We start from the raw sequence: 21711 nt of genomic DNA on the forward strand, positions 1-21711 counted from the left end.
ACTGCTTCCAAGTGTTAACCCTATGATGCCTGACTACAACTGGTATTAAGCAACTCCTTTCAGTAACAGAAACACTGGTAACAGCCCCCATGCCTGTAGTACCAACCTGGAATGCCTCAGCTGGAGAAAAAAAAAAAATCTTTTCATGTGCCATAGCACACTGGTGAGGGGACTGTGTTCCCACAGGGATTCTGTGTGCATGGAACAACTCCCTGTGCTGGGCATTTGGAAACTCACCCCTGTGCTGGGCACCTCCAGTCCTGGGGTCAGTTCTGGACCCCTCAAGACCAGAAGGACATTGGGGTGCTGGAGAGTGTCTAAAGAAGGGAATGGAGCTGGGGAAGGGTCTGGAGAACAGGTCCTGTGGGAAGAGGCTGAGGGACCTGGGGGTGCTTAGTGCAGAGGCTGAGGAGAGACCTCCTCGAACTCTACCGCTCCCTGGAAGGAGGTTGTAGGGAGGTGGGTGTTGGCCTCTTCTCCCACATAAATATAATATGATAATGATAGGACCAGAGGAAAGGGACTGAAGTCGCACCGTTGGAGGTTTAGACTAGATATTAGGAAGAATTTTTTTTTTACTGAGTGTGGTGAGGAGCTGGAAGATGCTGCCCAGGGAGGTGGTGGAGTCACCATCCCTGGAGGTGTGAAAAAGCTGTAGACGGGGCAGTTCAGGACATGCTGTAGTGGGTATGGTGTTCTTTTCTTTTTCTGGGTTGATGGTTGGACTGGGTGATCTTAACAGGTCTTTTCCAACCACGATGATTCTGATTCTGTGATTTCCATAGCTCCACCCTCCTGCAGAGGGTGCTCCTGCTTTGCTGTTTTGTCTGCCCCAAACCCCCAGCTCCTCCACCCCCCAACTCAGCCCAAGCTGCTGCAGTCCCAGGTGGATTTTGGCAGCAATCTACCCCCTCCCTCCCCAGGCAACCATTTGGCTCTTGGTTCTTCTACCACTTTTGGACATCCTTGTGCCTTTGTTTAGGTGAAAAACTAAAAGCAAAAAGGGGGAAATAAAAGTGACTGGGGAGCAGAGAAGAACAGTATGTAACAGCAAGGCTCTGGAAAGGGGACACAGAAATGACAACCCAGCTGGGCTTCTGATGGCATCAGCATCACAGGTGATGTCACAGCCATCAGTTGGCTGCAGCCCTGGGCTGTGCCATGGTATCTGCAGAGCTCCTCAGCTGCTGGGTTGGTTCATCCCCTCTTTATGGGAAGGGAGGAGAGCACAGTCAGTGCCAGGAGGGAAGAGCCCTGTGGAAACCCTCAGGGACTTGGTTTGTCTGCAGAGTTTAGGGTCTGCTGTCACCTCTGGGATGAGTGTGGAAGTGTCTGCCCTCCTCTGGAGCCCAGCCTAGCAGGGACAATGACCAAGCCAGTGGCTCATGGCAGCAGTCCCAGGGCAGGGACATCACAGCAGCAAGGACAGGATGTGAGAGCCATGGCCCTTCCCAAAGGGACCTGTGCACTCCAGGAACAGCTGCCAGGAGCTGGGAAGGTCCTTCCTGCACAGGAGCTGAATGGGCTGCTTCAATCTACCTGCTCTGGAACATGCACATCAGCCCTGCACAGTTTCACTGATGGTTTGAGGGAAATACTCTCAGCTTTGCAGCTGCATGGGCAGCCCTAGCACCACTGCTCCCAGTTCCAGCCTCTTGCTAAGCCAGCACTTGTATATAAATTCCAAGCTGAAAACATGCTCTTGGCTTTAGGAGTTATAACCTGGACTAAAAGCCAGGAAAGGGAAAATATATTCTTTAATGTGGCTTGGCTGTGAACTTGAGATCTGAGGCCAGAGCCTCTTCTGCCAGGAAGAGAATTTGTGCTGCCTTCAGCAGCCTCAGGCTCCCACCTGCTGCAACCTGAAATTCAGAAGCAGGAGGTGGTTTCTTTGGGAGTTAAAGGAAGCTCCACACCCCTGTGCTCATCCCCAGACTGAGGGGAAAGTGGAAGGGAGCAGCAGGAAGCAGTGATGAGACCAGGGGCTTGTGTGGAATTGTAGGGACTTCTGGAGCAGTGAAAACTGCTGAGTGCCAGAGGAGAGCCTGTAAGACCTGAAGTCATCATCCAGACCTTGACCCTGGGAGCACCCACCCTCCTGCTTCCTCCAGCACAGAGAAGTGAAAAAACCGAATCTGTGTGCAGGCCTGGGTCTGGGCATGTGAGTGGGGAGGCAAGGGGCTCATCCCTTCTCTGGTGCTCTGGAACTGGGAGGAGCAGAAGGAAGGCTGGAGAAAGCCCTTCCTTCCTGTGCCAGGGGACTACAGCTTGGCTGAGGGAACTTACGTGCTACATCCTGCAGGTGAGAACAGTTGGGAAGTATCAGAAGATCCTGCTCAGGGTGTCCCTGCTCCAGCTGCAGCCAAAAGCCAAGCAGAGAGGAGCTGAGACACTCAGCCCAGACCCTGGACTTTGAGGAGGAAGATCTGACTCCAAGAGGACCGAGCAACAAAGAGCCCCCACAGGGGGAACTGTGGGGATCCCAGCCCATGGGAAGAGTCCACAAGGGGATCTGGTTCCCCTCTGACCCAGGGGGGCACAGCAGTGGCATGGGGTGTCCTGCAGGGCTGGAGAACCCCTCAGGGGAAGGAAGAACCACACAGGAGGCCACAGGGACAAGGCAGAGGTGTCTGTGGGTCCAGGAGCTGCACCAAGAATGAGGTGCACCTCACCCCTGGGCACTTCTGTGGCAAAATCAGGGCTGGGGAGACGCCTCAGACACCACAAAGGGCTGGGGAGAAACAAGGAACTCAGTGTGTCCTGGCTCCACAACACAGAGGAATCTATGCCTAAAGGGAAATGCTGCTTCCTCTCATCCCTCTTGAGTCACAGGAACAACTGCAGACACAACCATTTCTGTCCCAGATTTCCACAGGCATTTCTAGTCAGACCAGTCCCAGGGCTGCAGAGCTGGTGGCCCAGCCAAGGCAGGAATGGCCCAACAGGCAGGGCCTACCCACAGACACCACTGAACTACCAGGAAAAAAGAAAAAATCGGGCTGAAGGAGTCACCCAGGCACATGCTCCCAAACAGGCCAAAAGGGGATGGAAATTCCCTGCATCCCATCAGCTTCTCCTGGCAAGAGAGGGGGTGAAGGCTCCAGCACCTCCCAGCCTGCCCAACACAAGGGACACTGAAGATTTATCATAGGAATGTGTGTCTGTGAGCAGAGTGAGAGCTGTGTTCAAGTCCTGGAGTAGGCTGGCATCCTATAAGCAATATTCCCTGTCCTGTGGTAAATACACAACAACCAGGGGGAGCTTCGTTCCAATAACCCCATGACAGGTGACACTTTTATTTAAAAAGTCATAATGCTGGAGGAGGGTTATCTTTGTGTGTTACATCCTTCCAGCCTCTAAGTCTTGCATCCCCAAATCCCTGCAGGGAACAGAAAAATTATGGGTTTCTTTCTCTTCACAGGCAGTAGCATGTGCAGGACGTGCTTGAGGATCCTGCCCAGAAGAATTTGGGATTTCAGATTTCAGAGCTCTGACAAGTGCTTGCTGCACCCACCCTCCAAGACAAACTCACTCCTTGTGGCCTCCCCACCCCCTGATTACTATGGCCTGGTGATGTTTTGAAGTCACAACCATGACCTCTCCTGTACCCCTTGGGTGTAGGTGCACCCAGAGCTCCCCTCCTCCGCAGTGCAGAGAAGCAGTGAGACCCAACAAAACCCAGGTACTTATTGCACCAGGTTCTGCCAGTCTTGCAGCTAAATGAGCTCAGGATAATGAGGCTAAATTTTAGCATCAGTAAAATTATAATGTTCTGGCCTGGGAATCCTGCAAATAAGCTTCTGCAGTCAAACCAGAAACAATCCAACAGCTGACACTTGTCACCACTTTCATTCAAAGTGACAAAAACAATCAAATGAAGGTTGAATGAAGGGCTTACTGTGTAAGCATATTCAACAGAACAAGACTGTACAGATGTCTTTCAGAAACATAAACACTTTCAGAAGTATTCATAACCTTTTTATTCTCAATTGCCAACAAGAACGTTGATAGAACCAAAATTGAAATCATGCTCGCTCTGCCCACGTCAGCCAACGTACACCAGGGAACATTGGCAGGAATAAACAGTGAAAATTCAGTACTTTGAAGAACGTTTTTTGCAAAATGTAAAAGTCAAACTTCTTTCTAGACAAACATCATGCCTGGTTTCTTAATTCTTTGTGTATTAAGATCTTATTTTGTACTTTGCATTAATTTTTAGTATACTGCTTGATCCAAACATTAAACACAGTCCCAAATATATATTTTTGGTGATTTAAACCATTCCTGTTATCCTCCCACCCCCCTCAGCTCCTCAACAAACAACAGTTGAAGTGTTAGAAACCTACAAAACTCTAATGGAAATGAGACAAATACTTAAGAGTACTTGTTAAACTTCACCTGTTTGGTATTATGTACTTTGTAAGGAATTCAGAAAGGATTCCCCATTATTGTATGGCTTGAAGCATCACTCAGGAGGGAAAGTTAAGGCTTAAGGCTTGAAGCCAGAAAGGTGGAATCAAGATGCTTTGAAAGATGTATGTCTGTAAATTAAAACATACTTTCAAACCCATACTGTCCACTTTACATGCACAGTGTGAGCAAACTCAAAGATCCTGAAAAGTTTAAAAGCAAAAAATTCATGCACATAAAAACACTGGGCTGGTCCAGGTGATATTAATGACACACTATGCAGTAGGAAGCCTCTGCCTCTTTACAGGCTGAAGAAAATCTCAGAACTGACTCTGCTCTCTGGGCTGTAAGAGGCCCTCAAATACGACCTCACAAGTGACAGATTTTATTACAGAGAGAGCTGTGGTCGTAACTTTTCTGCACCTTCCCAGCAACCAACCAGATGTTCTCACAGATGTCCAGAAAAAGTTCCACAGAAAGCACTCTGGACACCATATAATCCTGAAAACAGTAAAACATGTGGTGTGGCTTTGCAGAGGCAAGGGACACGCTCATGCTGCAAGGGAGAAATTCCTGAAAATGACTGTTCTCTGTTTCTGACTTCTGCTGAAATGGGACCAGAACAGCTCCTGCTCCACCAAGGCCTGAGTTCCCACAAATCTGCCATTTTTGCAGGGCATTTCCTCCCCTCCACCCTAAACATAATTGCATCCTTTGTTTGCAGCCAGCACAAAACCATCATATCTGGACAACTCTGAAGGAGGCTCTTTTCCAAATGCACACACTTGCTGTAAAGCATCAAGCTTAGTGACAAGATTTTAGTGGTATGTGCAGCACTCCCCAAGCTGTTCTGTTTCCCAGCATCACTTCTGTGAGTAGTAACCAACTCAGACCCTACCTCCTCTACTTATGTCCACCCCCTTCCCACCCTGCCACTCAAAACCGATCACTAATTCACAAGAGTTCTGCAGCTGTTTCCAAATCACTTGAGCAAATGTAACTTCAAACCATTGGACAAGTGACCCAACCTTTGACAGTCCCTCTGTTTTTCCTGTTACCTTCCCACTGCTGCTGAAGGAGAGATTTCTAAGCTGCTGTCGTGTAAATTTATCAGCCCATTTACTCAGTAGTAGTAACAAAGATCACCAAATGAAGGTTATTTAATGAGACAAACACTTGGGGAGAAAAATTTTACAACCAAGGATTGTTTTAAAACTCCAAGTGTTGCAGAAACAACTCTTGAGTTTACAGAGTCCTCCCATCAGGTCCAGGAAATATGTGCCATCCACAGGAGCTCCAGGATCCTAGGAAGAGAACCATTTAATAGCAAGAGGGAATGAACTGCCAGGGGGAAGAGGCACTAGTACTCAAAATGCTGAAAAGGGCAAGACACATTTTTAACACAAGATACAGAAAACCAGAAAAATTTCCTCTATTACTCTAAGAGTGACCACTCTAAGAGTGACCACTGCTGGAGTAGCACTTATCACCTTGGCAACAACACCCATCTACAAGTGACACAATTTGGTTTGGCAGATTCAGCCCGGCCCTGTTGCAGCTGCACAGTCACTGGCTTGTGCAGAAGCCGTATCTGCAAACCCCAGAGTATTGGGTTTAGTTGCTCTAAATGGAAATTATGAGGAGAGGCTGCGAGAAGTGGGACTGTTTAGTCTGGAGTAGAGAAGGCCAAGGAGAAACCTTCTCACCATCTACAATAACCTGAAAAGAGGTTGGCATGATGGGGGAGGGGGTGTGTGTGTGTCTCCCAAGTCAAAAGTGATATAGGAGAGGAAATGACCTGTCCTGGTTTGGGCCAGGATAAAGATAGCAGTTTGTCTTTTACTTTTCTTTCAGCTAAGTCTCTTGTATGTAGCTGCACTTGCTGAAATTAACAGCAAGTCTCTCAGGCAGTGTTTGCTTCTAGGACTGATAACACTCCATGTTTATAGTTACAGCCAGAGCCTGGTGTGCAGAACCAAGGACACTGCTCAGTTCTGAGGAACCTTTTGCCCTTTGGAAGGAGAGGAGTGAAGAGGTCACACCTGAAGCCCTCCTTTGGGGAGGACCAGACAAGATAAATGACCAAAACTGACCAGAGTATTCCATCCCATAGACATCATACTCAGTATAAATTTGAGGGATCACGAGGGTCTAAACCCTTCCTCCCCTTCCTGCTTCTCTTTCTTTGCCTCTCCCTGTTTGCTTCGGCATCCTGGGAGGATTCCATCCATTCCTCTGCCTGTGGTCCTGATCCGTGCCAGCCTGGATCTGTGTGTTCTGCCTCCAGCTCCCGCCGGCTGCTGACCCCAGGAGTCCAGCCTGGACTTTCCCAGGGCTGCCCTGCAGCCTGGGTGGTGACGTGAGAGTTGTTGGGGGGAGGGGGGGAGGAGCATGGTATCAATTTTCCTTTATAGTTGAATATATTTAGTAATTTTTTCCTTTTCATCATTACTGTTTTATTAAAGCTGTGTAGTTTAGTTTCCAACCCATAAGTCTCTCTCCCTTATCCTCTCTTCTTTCTTTATCAAGGAAGACAGAGGGATTAATAGAGCATCTGTTATTTGGTTTCATTGCCAGGCCAGTGTTAAACCCTGACATGACCTTAAGTTGCACCAGGGAAGGTTCAGATTGTGTATTAGGAACAATTACTGAGTGAGGTCAAGCATTGGAACAGGTTGCCCAGGGTAATGCTGCAGTCACCATCCCTAGAGGGATTTAAAACACAGACAGACATGGCAGCTGGGGATATGGTTCAGTGGGTACAGTGGTCTAGGGTTGATCGTTGGACTTTGTGATCCTAGAGATCTTTTCCAACCTTAATGACTCCACGATTCTATTATTTCCTCAAAGCTTTTGCTTTGCTGCTAACTGGCAAATAAAGATCTATGATTTCAGCACGAGACACTACAGCAAGGAAGCTCCCTTCTTCCCTCCCTTCCCACCTCCAGATGTAGTCTGAGATTCTATTGCTCCTGGTAGTGCTGGCTTCAACAGCTCTGATGTAGATGCATCTGACAGTGAACAGAGTGGCACAAAGGGAGGAAATAATTCTGTTTAAGTGGGGGGTGTAAGGGGTTAGTGCAGATAGTGTGGAAGAACTTGTTTAGAGAGTGCCAAAGCGAGGAGCAAGGGATGCTTAAACTGGACCACAGCAATCAGGAATATGGAGGATGCTTCAAATAAAGGATACACGGAATGATGTAAGCATTAGATAACCTCAGAAGCTGCTCTCAAGGAGGCAGGTGTTCTGTACTGCCCCTCCTGTCCATGCAGCAGTGGCCACAAAGCTCTGCTGCAGCCAAAGATTTCCCATCTGTCACCACCTCCAGAAGCCACAGACAGTACTTACAGCCCTTCCATGATACAGCAAAGGGTAAGAACTCGGGGGCACGAACCCTTGCAGGCAAACAGTTCTTTTCTTCAGAGGTGGCACTGGAACTGAAAAACTTAAAATTAACTTCTGACAAGCACATTTGCTCAAACTTATGCACTTTGATAGGAGGGGCTTTGGAGGAGCACAGGGACACAAGGGGATGGTGCTTTGCCACTTGGAGGTGGCACTCGATGGTGCTTAGAAGAGATAGAGGCTTTGAGCATGAGGAAGTCTTCCAAAAAGTGTTACAAGTGAAACCAAATGCCACTGTTGGTATGAAGGAGAAGTGTATCATGGCTGAGCTCAGAGAGAACTGCAGAGCTGCCAGGTGCAGGACTGTTCCTGCATGAGGGTGCAGATGGACCTTAAAACATTCTTTGGCAGCTCAAGTGGTATCACTGCCTCTTGGATCCAGCATGCAGCCCTGATCTGCAGGTCAGCTCCATCCAGACTGTAGCTGGATGTTCCTCCCCCCCCAGCCCCAAACTGTGATTACACTTTGCAAAGGGAAAGATGGTAAAATTTCTGCTAACACAGGAACCCAATGCCAGCACATCCACCAAGCCTAAGGAGGTAGCAAGGGGCTGCCAACTAACCATTAGCTCCACAGAAGTTCAGAAACTGTTTGGAAAACCTTCAGAGGAGGCACCTGGCCACATTTCCAAAGTCAGCATAATACCTCAGAATCCTTCTCCCTGCACACTGCCAGACCTCCAGCAAGAACAGAACATAGGTCATGGGCAGGAAGAGCACCCTGCCACGTGTGGACAAGAGCAGAGAGTATCTGTGTTCCTTGGGCTTCCTTCTCTGCACAGCAGAGTTGTATGAGCAAGAAGTAACACTGCCCCAGCACTCTAATAATGTTCCTGTTATGAGCAGGGTCTGTACAGCAGCCAAGCCAGCCCATCTCCAGCCATCAAGGCTGGGTTCAGAGCAGGCTGCAATACTGCTCTACACAAAACATCCTTTCAAGGAATCAGACTTGCATTCATTACCTTTTGCTGTCAGAACTGGTCACACCCCAAATAAAAGGAGGCTCTGAATGCTCCAATGAATCTGCAAAAGGAAATGGATGTTGTAGCTCAGAAGGAAGAAACTCCAGTGACCACCCCATGAGATCAGGAATATCTCTGTCATGTTTCTACATGATCAAGAGGGAGCAGAGGTTGATCTAATGATGAATGTGTCTGATTCTTCTTTATTTAAATGAAGAACATAAAAGTTAATGTTCCCATTGTTGTCATTGCACATTAAGGTACAAAAGCTTATATGGGAAGGAGTGAATGCTTGGAAATGTATCTCCATGCTGATTCCACCAAGCATGCTGAATTGTCTCCATAATCATAAAACCATCCTGGGTGAGACGAATGTTTTTGGAATGAGCATAGCAAGGTGTCCTACCAGTGAGGCCTACATGAACATCTCTGAGCAAACACTGTCCCAGGTGGAACTGAAGGACAGGGCCAGAGAGAAGGCAGAGGTGTGACACAGTGAAGTTCCTCACCTTTTTCCCAGTCTTCATCACATGGAGGTGCCTGCCAGGTGCTCACTGCATTCATCTGCTTTCTCTGGAAGTCACTGGACTGATTCACTTCAGGAGAAAAAAAAAAAAAAAGTGATTAACCATCAGTTCTGCTTCAGAGACATTTAAATGCTTTGGATCAAGCTGTGAAACAGCTTTTTTTTCTGTTTCTATGGAACAGCACTGATAATCTTGAAGGTGTTTTCCAGACAAGACAATTCTGTGATTCTGTGACTCCACTACCCAGGACTTTGCAGCAGAAATGCTCAAGTTAAGAGGAAACCTGCTTACATGAACACAGGCATCACCTCTAGCCTTGCTGCAACTTAAAATGCCAGAAAACAGTGTCTGCTCCATAGTGTGGCAGTAGTTAAAGAGCCAGTGCGGGGAATGTTGAAGAAACTCCATAGCACAGGATACATTCCTAAATATTCTGGAGGTTTTGGAGAGCCTCCATCTCACCTTGTCTCACTGGGCAAGAGACTGAAATCTCTGTTGCATGGCAGATGAATCAAGTTCAGCAGCAGAGCAGCCTGGAGGAGGAGCTGCCCCATCTCTTGGTGGGAGTGAGCCCCTAAGTTTGCCCTGGAGAACTCCCACGTTTTGGTTACTCTGATGGACAAGCATCTCAGAGCACAGTGGTTATCTTACCTATATCTTGCTCAATGAACCCTCTGTCATTGCACTTGGTTAAGTGATCACAGAGGTCAGCTCGAGGAACCAGGTGGCGAGCATTGAAGGGACATGTGGCCAACTCCTTTGCAACTTCAGGGTAGCTCTAGGCAAGGGAAAACCAAAATCATGTGGCACATCTCTCCAGTTGATTTATCTCTTGCTAACTCATAGAAAAAAACACCAAAGTTTGTGTTGATATAAAAGTTTTGATATTTGTGATGTTCTTTAGAGTAAAGGAATAGCAATATATTGTACACGCACTAAAAATGCAAGGGGAAAGTAACATGGCTGTTCTTCAAAATATAATTCACTGAGAAACTGAGCCACCCTTGAGCTGAACAAAATGAAACATGCCCTCAGCTAAACTCCCTGCAATTCTCTGCAACAATGGGTGCATTGTTTGCAGCACAGATAAAACTGTTTAAAAAAACAATAGGGTAGAGATGATAAGCAAATCTAACCCATTCAGTTAGGTTTTTTTTAAATAAGCAGGAACAAGGGCAGAGAAATTCCTTAAATCTTTTAGAACAGGGTGGGAGTTGGAATCCCACTAGCATATTTTGGTGCTACAGGGTTACTATTCAAGTAAAATTTCACTGAAACAGTTTCTCCTGGCAGCACTCAGCTATCACTGCAGCACATTCCTCCACAGTCCACCCCTGCAAACCAAATGTCCTCCAGTGGGCACAGCACAAGGCTCACACTGCACCTGAGCCAGGAGCAGATGTATTTTGTACAGATGCTGCTGTGAGGGAGTTGTTACCAAGCCCATGCAGCCAGGGTCCATGTGCTTCAGCTACCCTGAGCAAGCTATTCCCGGCACACAGCCGAAGCTTCTCAACACCACGCACAGCTCAAGCTGAGAGCATTCAACATCCTCTGCTTGCAGTGTCCCCATTTGTGTGGCAGGGCTGCATTGTGCACAAGGGAATGGGAAGCTGAGCAAGGTGGAAGCATTTAAATTGGATTTTATACACAGATTGTGCAAAGAGAATTCAACAAACTACCAAGCAAGAAAGATAAGCTTGGTAAGAGATAAGATAAGAGATAATCCCCTAAACTGTCTTTTGCTAATTACCTACTGACACCAACTTTCTCTGATTGACTGGTGATCACTATCTCACCTCATCTGCCTCAGGAGATAAGCTTCCCAAAACCATCTGGCCACCAGTTAGGAAACACAAAGACAATCCCATCATTGTTAAAAGTTTATTTGCCAACACTGTTCACCTGGCTCATTTGCACTCTCTTGGAAAAATTTGCAGGGGGTCAACAAAGAAAATTTCAGCTCTTTTGAATGTTGGAAAAATGGAAGTATTTGGAACTTAGCTCTTCTCACCATCTTCACCTGTTTCTTAATGTTTTTTTAAGGCACTAGTTCCATCAAAATGACTTGTGTTAAGTACTAGAAGGCACAGCTGTGCTACATAATTTAAAAAACATACTGCCCAACTTCAAGAGGAATAATCCATTTGGAAAGATCTCAGCAAAAACCAAAAGCTCAATCAGATGCAAACAAACAACCCATGAGGACAACAGAGGAGAAGAGAGGAAGGAATGCTTCCTTCTAAGTGATTTGTACTCAAATTCTGGATGAAAAATTGCACTTCCAAATGTGCTGAGCTCTGGAAGTGCAGTTTCTGCCAGAGGCACATTGAATATTACATGCAAAACAAACCAACACTTCCCCCTCTGCTAAGCAGCTGCAGTTCCAGCACTTAAAGAATTAATTGCAACATCACAACACCTCCACTCTGACCAGTCAGAGGGGGTGCATATAATTCAGACTGAACTCTTCAACTTGAAGTGGAAAAATACATCTGACCTCCATGTGAGCTGCTGGAAGAGACCTGACCTTAACGTGAAGAACCTGTGCCTCATCTTGGGTGAATTAACATGTGCTTGAAGTTATCACTAAACAGTTATATGAAATGAAGGCTATGGAAGGTTATTTGCCTGAAAATACAAGAGAACACAGGTGCTGTATTTCCCCACACAGAATTACTCTCATTGGTGTTGCCTGGCAGGCCAGCTTACCTTCTTACACTTTACCACATGGTAGGGGAACCGACAGGCTCGGATCTGGTGATGCTTGTTATATGGGCACTGTATTAATCTTTCTGGGTCCAAAGCATCTGATAGAATGGAAAAACAGAAAGAAAAATAAATAGCTAGGCAAGATTTGGCATCATTAATATAGTGAGGGGGGGAAAAAACATACCACCACACCAGGACTGTGACCTGGGTTAAACCAGTTACTCTTAGTTTGAAACCACTAATTAAGGCAGGCACCTGATTTGTATAACTAAATTAATTTTGAAGTTTGTAGTGAGTGGGATGTTAGTCAAAACTGACAGAGAACAATCAGTAGCACTGAGCATAACCCTTTAAGTGACCATATCAGGTAGATAATCACTTTTACTCAAAGTGAATGAGGAAATAAGAACTTTTCAGGTTAGAATCAGTGGGATGATGCCACTCCCACCAGTGCCCTCAGGAGCATCCCCAGTCTGAGCCAAATCTTCTCATCCACAGCAATCTACAATCTAGTGATCTGCTAAAGGAAAAATGCCAGACAAGTCAGCGTGCCTCCCATGGTGAACATGACTTCTAAGTGAATTTTTTCACAAGTCATAATTATTTAGAAGTCACACTTATTTAGAAGCTCAGGACTTACTAATCCAGCTAAAACACCTAACAATCTAGGCACATATCAGTGAAGCTACATAAGTGCATACATACATGATATAATTTTTATCTACCTATAGATAAGAGATATTAAAATATAAATATTGATATATTTAATTTAAAAACACATTTCCATATTCTAAATAAGGAAGTAAGGCGCCTTAAAAGGAAACTTGGGTCTCCTCTCCCATAGCAAAACTCAAAAAATGTGAGACAGACAACTGGACTGTGAGGTGGATTGATAATTGGCTCCACAACAGAGTCCAGAGGTTGTGATCAGGGGCAAAGAGTCAAGTTGGAGCCCTGTGGCCAGTGGTGCTCCCAAGAGATGAGTACTGGTTCCAGTTCTGTTCAATCTCTTCATCAACAACCTGGGTGAGGGGATGGAGTGTACCCTCAGCAGTTTTGCTGAGGACATGGGAGGAATGGCTGAGACACCAGAAGGCTCTGCTGCTCTCCAGGGGGATCTGGAGAGGCTGGACAGCTGGGCAAAGGTGAACCCCATAAAGTTCAATAAGGACAAGTGTAGGGTCCTGCATCTGGGTAGGAATAATCCCAACCACTAGGACAGACTGGGGGATGTCCTTCTGGAATGCAGCTCCACGGAAAAAGCCCCTGGAGTTCTGGTGGACAGTAAATTCTCCATGGGTCAGCAATGTGCCCTGGTGTCCTAGAGGGTCAATGGTGTCCTGGAGGCATCAGGAAAAGCGTGTCCGGAAGATCCAGGGAGGTTCTCCTCCCTTCCCCCCCTACTCACCTAAAATACTCTATCCAATTTTGGGCTCCCCAGTTCAAGAAAGACAGATCTACTGGAGAGAGTCCAATGGAGAGCTACAAGGATGATTAAGGGACTTGAGCATTTCTCTCATGAAGAAAGACTGAGAGACCTGGGGCTGTTCAGCCTTGAGAAAAGAATACCGAGAGGGGATTTTATGAACATATAAATATCTGAGGGGTGTGTGTCAAGAGGATGAAGCCAATCTCTTTTCACAGAATCAAAGAATCAGCTGGGCTGGAAAGGACCTCTGAGATCACCAAGTCCAACCCTTTCAGTGGTGCCCAGCAACAGGACAAAGGAATAATGGCTTTAAGCTCAAACAGGAATTTCCACCTCAACATGAGGTGAAACTTCTTTACTGTGAGAGAGCACTGGCACAGGCTGCCCTGAGAGGTTGTGGAGTTCTGTGGAGACTTTCCAAACCCATCTGGATGGGTTTCTCTGTGGCCTGCCCCGGGTGATCCTCCTGTGGCAGGTCTGGAGGTTCTGCCTCTAGAATTCCCTTCCAACCTCTAACATTCTGTGGTTCTTCTGCCTGCAGGTCTGCCTGAGGAGTACATGCCAAGTAGCCATACCAGGTTTCCTTCATCCCTTCTGCTCTGCCACTCTTTGTGCTCAGGCTTTTAGCACATTCTAGCTACACAGCAGCTTGAACAGATCTAGGTATGGCCTGCTGATGTTTAGTCTCTCCCCTGCCATCACATCCCCTGCTCTTACACATACCTTGGCGTTCAGGTGTCCCAAGAGCCACAGCAGGGAGCTCTCTCCATCAGCCCCCGTGAGCACCTCTCACCTTCATTAGCCAGTTCAGGTTATTAGAGCAGCTGAAAACGAAGCTTTGTACCTTTTCAGCTGCCCCTGGAATAGCAACCAGAAATAGCTTCTCTCTGTGAAATGGCTCAAGTGCATTAGCAGTGAAAGCAAGTAGACAAAGACTGCTTCCAGGGGAGGAGGAAACCCCTCGATGGGGTACAGAGTGCAGCTGTGTTAATGAGGAAGACCCTGGGGGCACCGCAGCAATGCCGATCCCTGGCCCTGCCACAGACACAAACCCACCCACAGGCCGCAGCAATGCTCTAACACCATTACATTACTTTCTTGAGATTTCATCCAAGTAATCCAGACCCCATCCCCAGCAGAAACAGGCCTGGCGTGGTAACCACGCACAACACCGGCACAGTTAAAGTAACCCGCAACCTGCCTGGCTCGGACACAGAGCACCTGATGGGGCCGGGGCTGCCTCCCCCCCACGACACCCCAGCCCGAGCCTCACCGAAGTCATCGTCCAACTCCATGGCAGAGAAGGGCTGCGCGGGGCCGAGGCTGAAGATCCGCGGGTTCCAGGTGTTACCCGAGGCTGAGGATCCGCGAGTCTCAAGCGTTACCCGGGGCTCTTTGTGACCGCGGGGCCTCTGCCGGCAACCGCCCCCGCACCGCCCCTCCCGCCCTGCAGCGGTTGCCGGGGCAACGCGCGGGCTGGGCCTTTGCCGGGCGCCATCTTAGAGCTGCGTAGCCGGGGGGTTATTGGTAGGATCAGGGAATGATCCGGGTGGGAAAGGACGTCAGAGGGCATCAACTCCAGCCTTTGATCCATTACCCCCGTGGTTCCCAGCCCATGCCACTGAGTGCCACATTCAGTCTTTTCTTAACAACCTCCAGAGACGAAGAATCCAGCACCTCTCTGGGCAGCCCATGCCAATGTCTGATCACCCTCTCTGTAAAGAATTCCTTCCCAATATCCAACATAAACCTTCCCTGGCAGAGCTTAAGCCCATGGCCTCTTGTCTTACTGAGAGCTGCCTGGGAGCAGAGACCGACTCTCCCCTGGCTCCAACCTCCTTTCAGGGAGTTTTAGAGTGATGAGGTCTCCCCTGAGCCTCCTCTTCACCCGTTGTGTTTGGAAAAGGCTTTTAAGATCATCAACCAAGCTGCTGAAGGGTCTGGAGAACAGGTCCTGGTGGGGAGAGCCTGAAGAAAACCGGACTCTGTAGTTTGGAGAAGAGGAGGCATGAAGGGAGACCTTGATCTTTACAACTCCTTGAAAGGAGGGGGAGGGAGGTGGGTGCTGCCTCTTCAGTGAACAATGATAGGATTAGGGGAATGATAGGATTAGGGGAAATGGCCTAAAGTGGTCCTAGAGGAGGTTTGGATTAGACCTGAGGAAGAATTTCTGTCCTGAGAGAGCAGTCGGGTGCTGAAGGGGCTGCCCAGGGAGGTGGTGGAGTCACCAGCCCTGGAGGGACTTCAGGAACATGTAGATATGGCACTTCAGGACATGCTCTGGTGAGCATGGGGATGTATTTATTTTATTTTATTTTATTTTATTTTATTTTATTTTATTTTATTTTATTTTATTTTATTTTATTTTATTTTATTTTATTTTATTTTATTTATTATTTTGGGGGGATGTTGATGGTTGGATGTGGTGATCATTGAAGTCTTTTCCAGCCATAATAACTGATTCTGTGATCAAGTCCAACTGGTAACCCAGCACTGCCAAAGCTACCACTAAGCTATGTCCCACAGTGCCACCAGGTAGACATGGCTTTTAGAACCCTTCCGTGACTCTGTGACTCTCTGATTATATGACTCCACTGTGAAGTTTCTTGGTAAAAACAGGGCAATAGCATCACAACATGGCTGTGGATCTCATCCATTTCCATCCACTACAGTGACGTTGATGCTGCTCACAAAGCACTTCTAGAGAAGTGTAGTTTCCAAGGCTGCAACTCTGCCATGAGCTTTCAGTGGCTCCAGTGGGGCTCTGAGGTGGAAAGTCCCTCTCTGAGAGACACATGTGCAGCTAGCTCAGGTGAATTTAAGACTGACTCATCAGCTGAAGACATCCAGAAAAGCCTTCAGTGGCTCCTATATGCTGCCCACTCCTGACACAGAGGGTCACTATGTAATCTCTCTGGGAATCCTGGACAATCAAGGGGTCTCATCACTGCCCCAAACAAACTGTTTTTTCTCCCAGGACTGGCATGGGGTGTTCTCTTGTTCTTCTGTGCTTGTGAATTTGCAAGCCTGGAGGAAGATTTTCAGTTGAGACTCATCCTCACCCTTGCTCCTTTTAGGCACTGGAAAGTCTCCTGCCACTGTCCTGCAGTGTTAGAGCCTGATAAGCATCTCTTACAGCAGGAGAATCTGTAAGTCCTGCTGAAGGAGTCACTGCTGGTGATGCTCCCAAGCCAAATTGAAGCCACTGTTTACTTTCTATCCCCTCTGTCTCTATTAATCCCCCTTGCAGGCAGAGAAAGGAGAGAAAATAAAGGAGAGAGGCTGATAGGCTGGAAACTAAACTACACAGCTTTAATGGAACAGTAGTGATGAAGAAAGAAAAAATATTTAGTATATAGAGATACACAAAAAAATGATACCACGTTACTACCCCCTTGCCTCCAGAAATGCTCATGTCACCACCAAGGCTGCAGGGCAGCCCATAAAGTTATAAAAAATATGAGATGTTTGGGATGGAATACTACGTTTGGTCATGTTTGGTCACCTCTGTGCTCTTCTCCTCCCTAAAGGAGAGTAGCAAGTGTGACCACTTTATTCCCTTTCTGGAGCATAAGATGTTCCTTATAAGTGAGCAGTGCCCCTGGTTCTGTGGACCATTCTCTAGCAGTAGCTATAGAGTGGTATCTATCCTAGAAGCATAGAGTGACTGAGAAAATTGCTGTTAAGTACAGCAAATGCAGCTACTTAGAAGATTCTTAGCTGAAGGTTGAATGAGAAAAAGAAAAATAAATTGTACCCTGGCCAAAAGAAGAACGGTCACAAATCACTGCAAAACCACGCTCAAAAAATCACTCCCAGAAAAAATGCTTAGCAACAGATGTCTCCTTGGTCAACTTGGAAAATCATCTGCTGGGGGAAGGATGACAAAGAGACATGGGCTGGGATGCAACAGAAGTTTATTGAGTGAAAAGAAGGAAACAAGGTCAGTGTGAGTGGAGGCCCCAGTGCAGGGATCACCAGGGGCAGAAAGGAGTCTGTGCAACACAGCGGTGGCAGAGATCCTGGCAGGTGTCCATCTGCCTGCCTGCCTGCCTGCCCCACAGCGGGAGCAGGGCCAGCAGGTCCTCCCTGGTCTGGCTTTGTGTTGCTGAGAGCCCAGGGGAGCCCCAGAGAAGAAGGGCACGGGAGGGAAAGGAGAGAGTGGATGGAAGAGGGCAAAGGCAGGCACGGGCCGTGCTTTGGCAGAGCCCAGGCTGGCCCCGTCCTTTTGCAAGGGGGGCTGGGGTTGCTCATCGCCTCTGAAAGCAACGGCCCAATGCTGTGTCCCCAGTCCAGAAGCATCTTGTGGGTCCCGGGGGGCCTTCCCCAGGGCCACCTGCAGCAGGTTTAGCAGGGCAGGCACCTGCTGCCGCAGTAGCCGCTGCCAAAGGCCCCGAGGCCAAAGCCCCCAGAGTTGATGGGCACTCCCTGAGAGCTGAGGATGCTGCCAACAGCAGCGGAGGTGGAGGAGCCCACGGCGGTGTTCTGCGGGAAGGAGCTGAGGATGGGTCCGGGCAGGGTCACCACCACAGGGGAGGGCTGGATGACGACGGTGGAGTCCTGGCACTGCCTGACACAGGGCTCATTGCAGCTGTTGGCCAGCGGGGTCGGGCCGCAGGACTGGCCGCAGGGCAGGCACGGGGTGTAGCAGGACATGTCCTAGGGCTGGAGGTGCACCTGGGAGAGAGGGCAGGGGGAGCAGAGCATGAGGAGGGCTGGGTGAGGAGCAGCCTGCCAGCACACCCATGGGAAGAAAGACAAGGAGTGTTCCACGGCTTTCTCCTTCTCCTCAGCGCAGAGGAGAAGGAGCTTGAGACTCACCTTGTTCCCAGGGAGATGGAGGAGAGAGGAGTGGATGAGAGAGTGAGGAGCAGGGCCCGCTTTTATACTGCTCCTGCACTGCCCCAGGCCCACAGTCGCTGCACGCGGGCAGTGATTTTCCTGCACACTCACCTCCACACCAACCCAAAGATCCTCCCTAATGCCACAGGTGGTGTTTTGTTATTCTTCTGTGCTGTCATTTCTTTTCCCCATTTCTGACATGACCATTTTGCCTCAGAGGCTTCTTTGAAGTTTTTCAATGAGTGGCCCAAGGATTTCTCACTTAGGAACCTATCAGCAGAGTCAGACAATGTGCTCATGGTAAGGCAGGAGCCTTGGAAGGCAGGAGCATGGGTCTGGGGAAATCCATCCTCTTGAAGGGATGTGCTCACAACCTCCCACCAATGCCTGCCTCTCCTGCCTCAGGACCTCCAGGCACTTCATCACCTCTGTAGCCCTTTGCTGATCCACACCTGTATGGCTGTGCCTATCTCATACCACGGAACCATAAGCTAGACACAGTATCTGCCAGCTCTGGTCTCAGCTCTACCAGATCTAAAAGCAGGCCCATGTAAAACTCATGAGGTTCAAGAAGGGCCAATGAAAAACACTGTCCCTGGGTCAGGGCAGTCCCTGGTCTCAGTTCCAGATGGGAATGAGGGACTGAGAGCAGCCCTCTGGAGAAGGGCTCAAGGAAACTGGTGGATGAAAAAGCTGAACATGAGCTGGCAACCTGTGCTCACGGAGCAGAAAGCCAGACGTGTGCTGGGACACTTTTAGAGCAGAGTGGTCAGGAGGTGGAGGGAGGGGATCCTGCCTCTCTACTCCAGGCTGGTGAGGCCCCAGCTGGAGCAGGGTGTCCAGCTCTGCGCTCTGAAGCAGAGGGCAGACGTGGAGCTGGTCAAGCAGATGCAGAGAAGGGCTGTAAGGCTGCTCAGAAACTCTCCTGTGGGGTCAGGCAGGGAGAATTGTGGTTGTTCAGACTTTGTGGTTACCTTTGCCTAAGCACTGATTTTCCTGCTGACCTACCTGGGAGACCTTCTTGACCTACGTATGATTTGCATGGTTCATTGCCTGGTGGGATTTGGTTCACTAATGCCAACCCTGTATACTCTTGGCAGGCTGGCAAATGTTTTCCCGAGAGAAAGGAGCATCAAGAAAAAGACAGCTGAAACCATTGGAACAGTCTGGCTGCCCAGAGATGCAACAGATAGTGAGGGAGGAGAGGGAAGTGTGTGAGACATCCTTCAGTAAGAGGCAACTCTGGGTTCTTGGCTGAAGTTTGCAGTACACGGAAGAGCTGCGTCACTTCCTGAAAAGGAAGCTGCAACCAATCACACTTGACTGCCCAAAGCAGACATCACCTGCCAGCATGGGACCCCTTCAGCACGTTGAGGGCAACTTCTGTCTGTATTGTGAACTGAATATCCTTTGCCTTCATATCCCTGGAGATGAAAGGATCCTGCAGGTAGAGAAAGCATGTCAGAAACGAGGAAATGAAATGACAGCGTTGATGGAAATTAAAATACTACCTGTGGCATTAGGGAGGATCTTTGGGTTGGTGTGGAGGTGAGTGTGCAGGAAAATCACTGCCCGCGTGCAGCGACTGTGGGCCTGGGGCAGTGCAGGAGCAGTATAAAAGCGGGCCCTGCTCCTCACTCTCTCATCCACTCCTCTCTCCTCCATCTCCCTGGGAACAAGGTGAGTCTCAAGCTCCTTCTCCTCTGCGCTGAGGAGAAGGAGAAAGCCGTGGAACACTCCTTGTCTTTCTTTCCATGGGTGTGCTGGCAGGCTGCTCCTCACCCAGCCCTCCTCATGCTCTGCTCCCCCTGCCCTCTCTCCCAGGTGCACCTCCAGCCCTAGGACATGTCCTGCTACACCCCGTGCCTGCCCTGCGGCCAGTCCTGCGGCCCGACCCCGCTGGCCAACAGCTGCAATGAGCCCTGTGTCAGGCAGTGCCAGAGCTCCACTGTTGCCATTGAGCCTCCTGCTGTGATTGTGACCCTGCCCGGACCCATCCTCAGCTCCTTCCCGCAGAACACCGCCGTGGGCTCCTCCACCTCCGCTGCCGTTGGCAGCATCCTCAGCTCTCAGGGAGTGCCCATCAACTCCGGGGGCTTTGGCCTCGGGGCCTTTGGCAGCGGCTACTGCGGCAGCAGGTGCCTGCCCTGCTAAACCTGCTGCAGGTGGCCCTGGGGAAGGCCCCCCGGGACCCACAAGATGCTTCTGGACTGGGGACACAGCATTGGGCCGTTGCTTTCAGAGGCGATGAGCAACCCCAGCCCCCCTTGCAAAAGGACGGGGCCAGCCTGGGCTCTGCCAAAGCACGGCCCGTGCCTGCCTTTGCCCTCTTCCATCCACTCTCTCCTTTCCCTCCCGTGCCCTTCTTCTCTGGGGCTCCCCTGGGCTCTCAGCAACACAAAGCCAGACCAGGGAGGACCTGCTGGCCCTGCTCCCGCTGTGGGGCAGGCAGGCAGGCAGGCAGGCAGGCAGATGGACACCTGCCAGGATCTCTGCCCCTGGTGATTCCTTACTTTGGGTCCTCCAATAAATGCTACTCATTTCCTTCTTTTCACTCAATAAAGTTCTGTTGCATCACAGTCCATGTTTCTTTGTCATCCTTTCCCCTGCAGATGCTCTCCCAAGGTGCTCGTGGAGACAGATGTTTCCTAGGGGTTGTTCTGGAGGCCATTTTGGGGGGAGGGTTCTGCAGTAACTGGTAGCATAAGATTGAGTTGATTATGCTCAGCCCTTTGTAGAAGTGACCCTCTGGTTTCTGAATTTTTCTGCCAATTTTGAATCTCAATAGAGTTACCTGACCTCGTTCCATCACTACAGCCACCTTATTGTCTACATGTTTTCTTCTCACTTAGTAAGCCCAACTCTGTGATGGAAGCAGTCAGGAGGAATGTGGGATGGTGAAATGTCGGCGGTATCTTCCCAGGAGATGCTAGGAAAAGCATTTCTTACCAGAGTTTTCTGACAAAGGAGGAACACAGTTCAAGGGGCTGACTTCCTGTGGACCTTATTATCATGCAACCATATTATGGGTAGGATTGGATGTGAGCTTTGGAGATCATCTAGTCCATCCCCCTTGCCATGGACAGGGAAATCTTTTACTATATTGTTACTCAAAGTTCTAACAAACCTGACCTTGAGGACTTCAAAGAACAGGAAATCCCACCCTTCTCAGGGCAGCCTATTCTAGTGACTGTCCACTCTCACTGCAGCTAATTTCTTTCATTTTGACCAAGATATTTTGTTTGAGTTGAAAACTGTTGCTTCTTCACCTGTAACTACAGGCTTTGATGAAGTCCCTCTTCAACTTCCTTACCAGTCTTGTGTATGTATTATAAGACTGCAATAAGGTCTCCACAGGACCTTTCCTTCCCCAAGCTGAGTATCCCCAACTCTCTCATCAGTTCTCTGTAGGATAGTGCTGCA

At 48.8% G+C, this 21711-nt stretch overlaps 2 protein-coding genes and 1 pseudogene across 2 annotated transcripts; 1 reads left to right on the plus strand and 2 right to left on the minus strand.

Annotated features, from left to right (window-relative positions):
• Positions 1-3967: 3967 nt before the first annotated feature.
• Positions 3968-14911, minus strand: GTSF1 (gametocyte specific factor 1). The gene is made up of 7 exons (XM_030465950.1): positions 14720-14911; positions 12018-12115; positions 9957-10083; positions 9288-9374; positions 8779-8839; positions 7760-7848; positions 3968-5714 (listed from the first exon to the last, which is right to left on the minus strand). Coding segments are annotated over exons 1-7 (486 nt in total). The 5' UTR covers positions 14742-14911; the 3' UTR covers positions 3968-5712.
• Positions 14912-17793: 2882 nt separating this feature from the next.
• Positions 17794-19331, minus strand: LOC115599744 (annotated as a pseudogene).
• Positions 19332-19468: 137 nt separating this feature from the next.
• Positions 19469-20442, plus strand: LOC115599745 (feather keratin Cos1-2-like). Its single transcript, XM_030465762.1, has 3 exons — positions 19469-19517; positions 19891-19979; positions 20131-20442. Exons 1-3 carry the CDS (start codon positions 19469-19471, stop codon positions 20440-20442), a joined length of 450 nt encoding a protein of 149 aa, XP_030321622.1.
• The last annotated feature ends 1269 nt before the right edge of the window (positions 20443-21711 follow it).

The sequence above is a fragment of the Calypte anna genome, chromosome 27 (genome assembly GCF_003957555.1).
Source record: "Calypte anna isolate BGI_N300 chromosome 27, bCalAnn1_v1.p, whole genome shotgun sequence".
NCBI lineage: Eukaryota > Metazoa > Chordata > Aves > Apodiformes > Trochilidae > Calypte > Calypte anna.

Bases quoted from the DNA above. Each gene is read 5' to 3' on its own strand.
- GTSF1 (XM_030465950.1), bottom strand. From the start codon at position 14,741: ATGGAGTTGGACGATGACTTCG. The intron at 8,840-9,287 runs GTGAGGAACTTC...TTCCTTTTGCAG, and splicing joins TGATGAAGACTGGGAAAAAG to ATTCATTGGAGCATTCAGAG. The intron at 7,849-8,778 runs GTAATGAATGCA...TAAGTTTTTCAG, and splicing joins ACCAGTTCTGACAGCAAAAG to TTCCAGTGCCACCTCTGAAG.
- LOC115599745 (XM_030465762.1), top strand. From the start codon at position 19,469: ATGCAACAGATAGTGAGGGAGGAGAGGGAAGTGTGTGAGACATCCTTC. The intron at 19,518-19,890 runs GTAAGAGGCAAC...GGCCTGGGGCAG, and splicing joins AGTGTGTGAGACATCCTTCA to TGCAGGAGCAGTATAAAAGC. The intron at 19,980-20,130 runs GCTCCTTCTCCT...CTCCAGCCCTAG, and splicing joins GGGAACAAGGTGAGTCTCAA to GACATGTCCTGCTACACCCC.